Genomic DNA, 10,012 nt, shown 5'->3' with positions numbered 1-10,012 from the left:
TTCATGCCCGTTGCTGGTTGGCTAACTAGCAACGGGGTCTTACCAGCCAATGGAATTGTGTGATTACAAGCCAGGGGAATCCCATAAAAGAGGGCTCCCCTGGCCCAGATGCCAGTCCGGATTTACTTTATGCCTTGCCAATAAACCGAGAGCTGACTGTCACTCGACTCGTGTCTTACTGCCTGCGCGATCTAACAGAGAGAAGCAACCTAGAACTAAGGAGAAACCTCCTGACAGAACAATTAACCAGTAGAACAACCTGCCTCCCAGAAGCGGTGAATGCTCCAACACTGGAAGTTTTTAAGAAGAGACTGGACAGTCATTTGTCTGAAATGATATAGGGTTTCCTGCCTGAGTAGGGGGTTGGACTAGATGACCTCCAAGGTCCCTTCCAACTTTATTATTATTATTATTATTATTAAATGGAGCATAGTGGAGGACTGTTTAGTGAAGATGATAGGGCTTGAAAACATGGTTAAATATCTTTTGATTATGTTTGATTAAACATTTTTGATTAGGAAGCCTTTTGTAGAAAAATCTGTACTCTTTTTTGTAAACATAAAGAGTTAATATCCTTAATGTACTTATTTGCTGCACAAGTAATCAGAAGCTTCTTTTTTCTATTCCTTTTCATTCTCCTTTTATGCACTTTTATCTTTCCCTTTCTTCTTCCTTTTTTTTGTTGCTTCTCTTAGTCTTTCTTAGTTTGTGTAATTTTTTAAATGTTTTTTGTACAACTTTTAATAATGTGTAAAAAATAATAATAAAGGCTTCCCTTGTCCAGTCATTTCTGACTCCAGGGGGCAATGCTCAACTCCATTTCTTAGTCGAGGGAGCCAGCATTGTCCAAAGACATTTCTGTGCTCATGTGACCAGCATGGCTATATGCCAAAGGAGCATGGAACACTGCTAGGTGGCCAAGAGCTGCAGCTAGTAATGGGAGCTCACCCTATCGCACGGCACTTGGGTCTTTAACCCCCTAAGTGTATGTATGTATACTGCTCAAAAAAATAAAGGGAATGCAAACTCCTTCAGTTCCATGTTAAAATGTTCCCTTTATTTTTTTGAGCAGTATATATACACACTGCTCAAGGCATGCGATGGTGACCCGGTCATGGTTAAATGAAAGAAGACACTCCTCTCCGGTGCATTTAGCATGAGGTCGGGCCATCAAACAACAGTTACGATCAAGGCAGAGGAGCCCTGAGAAGGATGACGACCAGGAGTTGAGTGTAAAGGAAGGTGATGCCCGACGGCAACGGACTGAACAATGGAGTGCTCCCAATGGGATGGCAGCGAGGAACGCTCTGAGTACATGTGGGAGGAGGGTGATTAGAATGGACAGCAGACGCCTTGGGGTGGTGCATGGGAGGGAAGATGAAAAGGTGCAGAGCGATGAAAGAGTTACACATGGGGGAGGGGTGAAGACCGGTATCCTGAATCCACTTAATGCTGAAGCTGCCGATCAAGTGAGGTGTGAGGGAATGCGAGCTAGTAACAAAGGAATGTGTGTTAAAGGAGGTAAGCTTGAATTATACTCCGAACAGCTGGGGCCAATGACGCGCTCCAAGAGCCGGAAGCAGACGCTTGATAACAGGACGTTTGACAACAGTATATAAGTCTCCCCCCTTTTCTACTTGCCTTTTAACCCTGACGATGTCATATGTATTTTGAGGAAAGCTAGGTTGATTAATTAAACTTTAAGTATTCTCTTGGTGATCATTTTAACGAATGGATATTCCCAAGAGTCGTATTTTTACTAGTATTCGTACTAGTATTTACTAGTATTCTTATATATAAATTCAATTTGTTTTCAAAATTTTGTGGCTGACATTTACAGTGTTCACAGTATTGACGTCTGCCTGCAAAAGATGCTCCTAGAGTGGAGTGAAATGCAGAACAGATTGTTTTACATTTGGTAGACCGGGTGCTTCACCCAACACACACACACACACACACACACACACACACACACACACACACACATATTCAGTGTGAAGCAGCTGTGTTTTATAAAATATAGAGCAAAATTGAATTGCTTTTTTTAATACAAAGTTATTTATTAGTATTTTTTCAATCTGCAGAAAATGTTTTTGGTGACATTTTTATTACAATTGCTATTACCATTATTCTTGCCATTATTATTATTATTATTATTATTATTATTATTGTTGTTGTTGTTGTTGTTGTTGTTGTTGTTGCTGTTGTTGTTGTTATTTCAATGAGCATGGCTACCCATTTTGGCAAATCAACTCTGGACAACTAACTACTAATGCAAACACTACATAAAATAACAAAATAGCAACCAATACAAATATTTAAACAACTATCAAATTTAAAACCAATTTAATAAGCAAAGAACATCCCACAGGCTGAAACCAATCTTTTCCCCTGTGATTTCTCTGGCTCAGGCCTAACATATAAGTTGTGCCTCGTGTGTTGGTCGATGCTCTGTTCTTTTGGGTTTTTTTTTTCAAAAGGTATATTAAAGGGGAGGAAAATGTAAAATCTTTTCTAACCTTAGATGTGCTGTTCTTCTCATGTTATACCTATAACATCTCTCTTTCAAACATTTTTAGTCCAAGTTCATCACCTGTAACCTTGAATCACTTTTCAGAAGTGGTGACATTGTCCAAGTCTTTCTTTTAATTATTGTTGTTTTAACCATTTAGTCATGGACAACTCTTGGCGAATTTATGGGCTAGTGCAGTTTACTTTATTCTGCAATAATTTTAATTATTCTAATGTAAAGGGTGCTTTCACTTTTCTTAAAACTGAAAACTTATGTGAAAATCAGCACTGTGGGGAATTGTGCAAGGAAACTATTAGGTGAATGCTCTGACGAGCTCTTTTATCTCAACCAATATGTAAATCGAGTCACAATTTCCCCTTTAAAGGAGCCAGTTGGTTTTCCTTTTAAGGCTACACCCAGCAACACAAAGTTGTGCATTTTCCTGAATTCTGTACTATCAACTTCTCTCAATTCATTACAGGGTGCAAATATGTTTCTGTGGCTAAACATAGCGTCCTTACTAGCATTGCTCACAGGTAATCGTTTCCTCTATACGTATTAAGGTTCTTTCCATTTTAATTCTTGTATACCGGAGAGTTTATTGATACACCTTTCTTTTTAGGTGTTCAATCTCAGGTCCAGTTGGTGGAGTCTGGAGGGGATGTGAGAAGACCTGGAGAGTCCCTCCGTCTCTCCTGCCAAGCCTCTGGATTTACCTTCAGCAGCTATTACATGCACTGGGTGAGGCAGGCTCCAGGGAAAGGACTGGAGTGGGTTGCAAGGATAGGTACATCCTCATCTCCGATTAACTACTCGGACAAAGTCAAGGGACGCTTCACCATCTCCAGGGATGATTCCCGCAGCCAGCTGTATCTGCAAATGAACAATCTGAAACCAGAGGACACAGCTGTCTATTACTGTCCGAGAGACACTGTGAGAGGAAGTAAATCTGAAGCCCATCAAGAACTTCTCTACCTCTGAGCTGCTTTCTAACATGATTCATAGAGGTTTGTATTTATGTTCTGTTTATGGTCTATTTGAATTGTGTTGCTGCTGCCTTTTATTGTTTTGAAATTCCATCTGTTTTGATTCTTTGATCAGTCCCACAACTTCCACACTGCAAAGCTTGTTTTTTATTTAATCAAATGTAACCCTGCCCACTTTGCCGATAATTAAAAATGTTTCTCTTAACACTTATCCTGACAGCCCCCTAACCTATTTGTGTTTCTGTGTGCACGTGTCTGTAGGGTACGTTAAAAAATTATTAAGTGAGTAGAGAAATTACTCTTTTATCCAAATATATTTGTAAACTAATAAGCAATAGACCATTGTTCCTAACTTGATCTCTCTCTCTCTCTCTCTCTCTCTCTCTCTCTCTCTCTCTCTCTCTCTCTCTCTCTCTCTCTCTCTCTCTCTNTCTATCTATCTATCTATCTATCTATCTATCTATCTTGAGATCTATCTTGAGATCTATCTTGAGATCTAGCTAGGTATCTGTTATCTATCAACATAATAAACAAAAAGGACCCCACAGCGTCCAGCTATTTCTACTCTGCTATTTCTACTCTTTCATTAGCAGTTTGTGACTTGAACATTTAAGTGCAATTCAAACATGGCTTAGAAATTGTGCCTTACAGCTTGGTCAGCATTCAGTTCTTTCTGGTTTCTTCAAAAGAACATGGTCAAGGAAACATCTGCAGAAAAAGCTATGTCCTGTGTCATTTGGATCACTTTCCATACAACAACCATATTGCCTCCCCCCAAAATGAGTATTATTATTATTATTATTATTATTATTATTATTATTATTATTATTATTATTATTATTATTATTATTATTATTATTATTATTCTACTGCAGTTGATTTTTATTTCATCTCTCTTCTGAGGTGAGGTTAATTCTTCTTCTGTGTCTCTTTCTATATACCTATAATTATATCAACTTAACTATAACTATAAACTATTAGATAATTCACATACAGTCTAAAGATAAATAGATGTAATAAATACCTTTTGTTTTCCAGGTATCAAATGCAGCTTTCAGCTGGAAAAAATATGCGGGATATGTGAAAAGTGCCTCCCTCTCTCTCTCTCTTGCAGAGGCCCTAGTTTTGATTTTGGAAGCTATGGCATGCATTGGGTGAGATAGGCTCCAGGAAAAGGACTGGAATGGATTGCCATTATTTGGCAGTAAGCAACTCTAAGCAAAGTCTGTCAAAGGGCACTTCACTATATCCAGGATCAATGCCCAAAGCCTTCTGTATCTGCAAAAGAACAACCTCAAAGCTGAAGACACAGCAGTGTATTACTGCTCCTGACACACAGTGAGAGGAAGTGAAGAAGCCAAACAAGAACCTTCCTTTCTTCAGAGAAGCTCTGCAATTTGATACAGTTCCAGATCCTGGATTAGCCAATGAAGATGAATTACCCTCTAATAATATCTTTAGGAATCTTTAGATCAGGGATCTAAAGGGACCGTAAGGGACCATAAGAAAGGCTGAGCACCAAAGAATTGAGGCCTTTGAACTATGGTGCTGGAGAAGACTCCTGCAAGTCCCCTGGACTGCAAGGCGATCAAACCGGTCAGTCCTAGAAGAGATCAACCCCGACTGCTCTTTAGAAGGCCAGATCCTGAAGTTGAAACTCAAATACTTTGGCCGCCTAATGAGAAGGAAGGACTCGCTGGAGAACAGCCTGATGCTGGGAAAGATTGAGGGCAATAGAAGAAGGGGACGACAGAGAATGAGGTGGCTGGATGGAGTCACTGAAGCAGTAGACATGAGGTTAAATGGATTCCAGAAGATGGTAAAGGACAACAAGATCAGGGATGCCAAACTTGCAACGTCATGTGACATGTCGCAACGTATTGTGACTTTTTCCCCATTGCCGGAGCTGGGTCAGCGCGGTGTCGGCATGATGCATCCAACCCATGGGCTGACAGTTTGACACTCCTGCTTTAGGGAATATGTTGGAAGAAAATGAAAAATTATGAGAATGATTTGACAATTTGAGGTTCATCTTTCCTTCTACAAGGCAATCAGGTTTCAGAAAAAAACCTGGAGTGGTATTCAGTCCATTAGCATCCTGGTAGAAGTGTGGAAGTGAAACTTCAGGATAATCTTTCTAAATATATAAACTGCCATTCACATATTGAGGAAACATCTGGACCAGAAGAATCTCTTTGGAGAATTATGAAGATGTTTCCCCTCCTCACTTTTGACACTTGGGGGCAATGTTGTCACACAAAACCCCTTGGGTGATGCATCTGGTTGGCTTCTGGAAGGGAATAAAACAAACCTCATTTGATATTTTCTCATTTTGGAGGCATAATATTTATATATATATTATTTCCATAATAGTTCATTGAAAATCTGTCTGAAAATTTCACATACAGTCCTGAACTTGCAGTTGAACAAAATGATATATCTGGTGATTGTTGCCAGCCAAGCTTTAGAATGTATCAGAGCACCTCAGTTTTTTTAATGAAAATGAAAACGGCATGAAGGGAATATTTATAAAGTCTGATGGACATTCAAAAAATGCATGCCCCTATCCCAGTGGCGGCGAACCTATGGCACGGGTGCCAGAGGTGGCACTCAGAGCCCTCTCTGTGGGCACGTGCGCCATCACCCCAGTCCTAGGCCTTCAGCTGGGTTTTATAAAACCTTTTCGCTTTAGGCTTCCGCCTCCGCCGCCATGTGCAAAAAAAAAAAGGTTCAAACAGTCAATTTCAACTTTTCGCGGGAAAAAAAAGATCTTGCAAAGTTGGAATTGATTGATTGAACTTTTTAGTCCCACCCAGTCTGCCGTTACCACCGCAGCCACGCCCACCCAATGGGCCATGCCCACCCAATGGGCCACACCCACCTGGCACCCGACGATGCATAAGTGGGTTTTGGATTGCAGTTTGCCCACCTTGGCAAATCAACTGTGGACAACTAACTACTGATGCAAACACTACACAAAACAACAAAATATCAAGCAGTACAAATATTTATACAAAGGTCAAATTAAAACCCAATTTAATAAGCAGAGAACATCCCACAGGCTGAAACCAGTCATTTTCCTTTTGATTTCTCCGACTGAGGCCTAACTTATAAGTTGTGCCTTGTGTCTTGACCTATGCACCATTCTTTTCTTTTTTTTCAAAAGGCATATTAAAGGGGAGGAAAATGTAAAATCTTTTCTAACCTTAGATGTGCTGTTCTTCTCATGTTCTATCTATAACATGTCTCTTTCAAATATTCTTAGTCCAAGTTCATCACCTGCAACCTTGAATCACTTTTCAGAAGTGGTGACATTGTCCAAGTCTTTCTTTTAATTATTGTTGTTTTAACCATTTAGTCATGGGCAACTCTTGGCAACTTTATAGGCTAGTGCAGTTTACTTCATTCTGCAATGGTTTTAATTATTCTAATGTAAAGGGTGCTTTCACTTTTCTTAAAACTGAAAACTTATGTGAAAATCAGCACTGTGGGGAATTGTGCAAGGAAACTATTAGGTGAATGCTCTGAAAAGCACTTTTATCTCAACCAATATGTAAATCGAGTCACAATTTCCCCTTTAAAGGAGCCAGTTGGTATTCCTTTTAAGGCTACACCCACCAACACAAAATTGTGCATTTTCCTGAATTCTGTACTATCAACTTCTCTCAATTCATTACAGGGTGCAAATATGATTCTGTGGCTAAACATGGTGTCCCTACTAGCATTCCTCAGAGGTAATTGTTTCCTCTCTACGTATTAAGGTTCTTTCCATTTTAATTCTTGTATACAGGACAGCTTTTTGATACACCTTTCCTTTTAGGTGTCCAATCTGAGGTCCAGTTGGTGGAGTCTGGAGGGGATGTGAGAAGACCTGGAGAGTCCCTCCGTCTCTCCTGCCAAGCCTCTGGATTCACCTTCAGCAGCTATTACATGTACTGGGTGAGACAGGCTCCAGGGAAAGGACTGGAGTGGGTTGCAAGGATAGGTACATCCTCATCTCCGATTAGCTACTCAGACAAAGTCAAGGGACGCTTCATCATCTCCAGGGATGATTCCCGCAGCCAGCTGTATTTGCAAATGAACAATCTGAAATCGGAGGACACAGCAGTTTATTACTGTACAACTTACACAGTGAGAGGAAGTGAATCAGAGGCCAAGCAAGAACCTTCTCATCAGAGCAGCTGTTCAAATTGAGTTCCTTACAGAAAGCTAAATTTGTGTAATTGGAGCAGCCAATAAATCTCCATGATGGCAAGTGGAAGTGCAGGCCTTCTCTTGGAATATGCAGTGTGGAACCTGGTTAACAGTTTGGTAGGGAGAAAAGAAACAATCTGTGGTCAGTATTTGAAACCGGGTACTTTTAAAAAAGTTTTAAAATTCATTTAAGGTAGGAATAGAATAGAGCTGGAAGGTACCTTGAAGGTCTTCTAGTCTAGCCCGCTGCTCAAACAGGAGAACCTATGCCATTGTAGACAAGGGACTGTCCAGTCTCTTCTTAAAAATCTCCAGTGATGGAGTGCCCACAGTTTCTAGAGGCAGGCTGTAGTGACCAAACTAGTAGATCAGCCAAATGCAGTGGGCGTAGTATACCTAGATTTCAGTAAGGCATTTGACAAAGTAGACCACAACCTACTCCTTGATAAGCTAGGAAATGGTGGAATAGACAACATCACCACCAGATGGATCTGTTGCTGGCTGACAAACCATATTCAATGAGTAGTCTTCAATGGCACTACATCCACATGGAGAGAAGTAAGCAGTATGGTACCACAGGGTTCCGTCTTAGTCCCAGTACTCTTCAATATATCTTCATAAATTACTTAGATGAGGGAATTGAATGGGAACTCATCAAATTTGCAGATGACACCAAACTGGCAGGAGGAACCAACACCTCAGAAGACAAACTCAGGATCCAAAAAGATCTTAACAAAGTTGAACAATGGGCCCTATCCAATAAAATGAGTTTCAATGTGGAAAAAAAGCAAAGTCTTAAATTTAGGCAGGAAAAACTAAAGGTTCAAATACAGACTGAGTGAGACCTGGCTTAAAAACAGTAACTGTGAGAGGGACCTTGGAGTCCTAGTGGACGATCACTTGACTATGAGTCAGCAGTGTGCAGCAGCAGCCAAAAAAGCTAATATAATCCTGGGTTGTATAAACAGAAGCATAGAATCAAGATCACACAAAGTATTAGTACCACTTTATAAAACCTTAGTAAGACCACACTTGGAATACTGCAGTCAATTTTGGTCATCATAGCACAAGAAAGATGTTGAGACTATGGAAAAAATTCAGAGAAGAGCAACTAAGATGATCAAAGACTAAAACATATGAAGAACAGCTATGGGACTTGGGTATGGCTAGTCTAAAGAAAAAAAAGAAATCGGGGAGACATGAAATGTTCTATTCTAAGGACTATGTACAAGGTATATTTGGTTAGAGCTTCTGGTTTAATGAATAGAATAGAATAGAATAGAATAGAATAGAATAGAATAGAATAGAATAGAATAGAAAGGGACCTTGGAGGTCTTCTAGTCCAGCCCCCTGCTCAGTCAAATGAAGCAATAAGAAGTGATCAAAAGGGGCCCAGTATACATAGAGACGGAATTGTATCTAGAAAAAAAAAATTACCTGGGACAAAATTTTGAACCTCCTTTATGTTATTCTATGTAGGACTTTTTCCCATCTGCACACTCCCATGGGACAAACAGCCTTTTTTTTTTTTTTACTATCTTCATCTCAGCCTATCCCTATGAATGAGACAGATATGAGTTGTCCTTAGCAATAGTGGTGTTAAAATAGTATTTTCCTTTTTATTTCAAATTCTGCAAAGGAAATCTCAGGGGTGTTCATTCAGACTTGGCCATCCATTACTTTGGAGAAAAGTCTGGCAGGATCCAATCTGGGACACCTATATTTGCCTTCATTTGCAAAATTTTGGCAACTGAGCACAACTCTTGACAAAGGTCTTAGAGACAGAAATGGCAGGGAAAGTTGAGACAAGAAATGGAGTCCAGGAGATATGTCAATGAAGATTCTCAGTCATCCAGTTAGAGTTGTCAGGATATTGAGTGAGGGCATCTGGACTTCTTTTCTTTTTGACTTAAAGCATTTCACTGCTTCTTCAGGTCCAAGTGCCGTGACTCAACTTCCAGGGGACAGGATTATTTTCCTGAGTCAAGGACGAATGGAGAACATTTTCATGGAACTATGATGAAAGGCCTTCAACCTTCATCTGAAAACCATTTTGGACCTTCAAAATATTCTGAGTTGTTTCTTCCCCTAGAACTTTATTTTGAATGTTAGATGAAGCTGTATTTCCAACACCTGAGTAAAGAGCTTCTAACATTATATAGAAGGGTTGCCATCTTTATTATAATCACTATGTAAATTCAGGGAAGGCTTCCTGTTTAAAAATCTCTGCTGAAAAATCTCCAGAAAAAGTGACATCCCATATCACTTGGACCACTTTCCATGCAACAACCATATTGCCTCTCTTCAAAATGAGTAATAG

At 39.8% G+C, this 10,012-nt stretch overlaps 2 gene segments (V, D, J or C); both read left to right on the top strand.

The window, feature by feature from the left end:
- Positions 1-2,925: 2,925 nt before the first annotated feature.
- Positions 2,926-3,510, top strand: LOC107299666. The segment is given in 2 exon segments: positions 2,926-3,048; positions 3,135-3,510. Coding segments are annotated over 2 exon segments (405 nt in total).
- A 3,599-nt stretch (positions 3,511-7,109) lies between these two features.
- On the top strand, positions 7,110-7,692 carry LOC107299665. The segment is given in 2 exon segments: positions 7,110-7,232; positions 7,319-7,692. Coding segments are annotated over 2 exon segments (420 nt in total).
- Positions 7,693-10,012: the final 2,320 nt, after the last annotated feature.

This window comes from Protobothrops mucrosquamatus, unplaced genomic scaffold (genome assembly GCF_001527695.2).
Source record: "Protobothrops mucrosquamatus isolate PMUCROS unplaced genomic scaffold, P.Mucros_1.0 scaffold5254, whole genome shotgun sequence".
Lineage (NCBI taxonomy): Eukaryota > Metazoa > Chordata > Lepidosauria > Squamata > Viperidae > Protobothrops > Protobothrops mucrosquamatus.
This window is presented reverse-complemented; position numbering and strand designations above follow the sequence as displayed.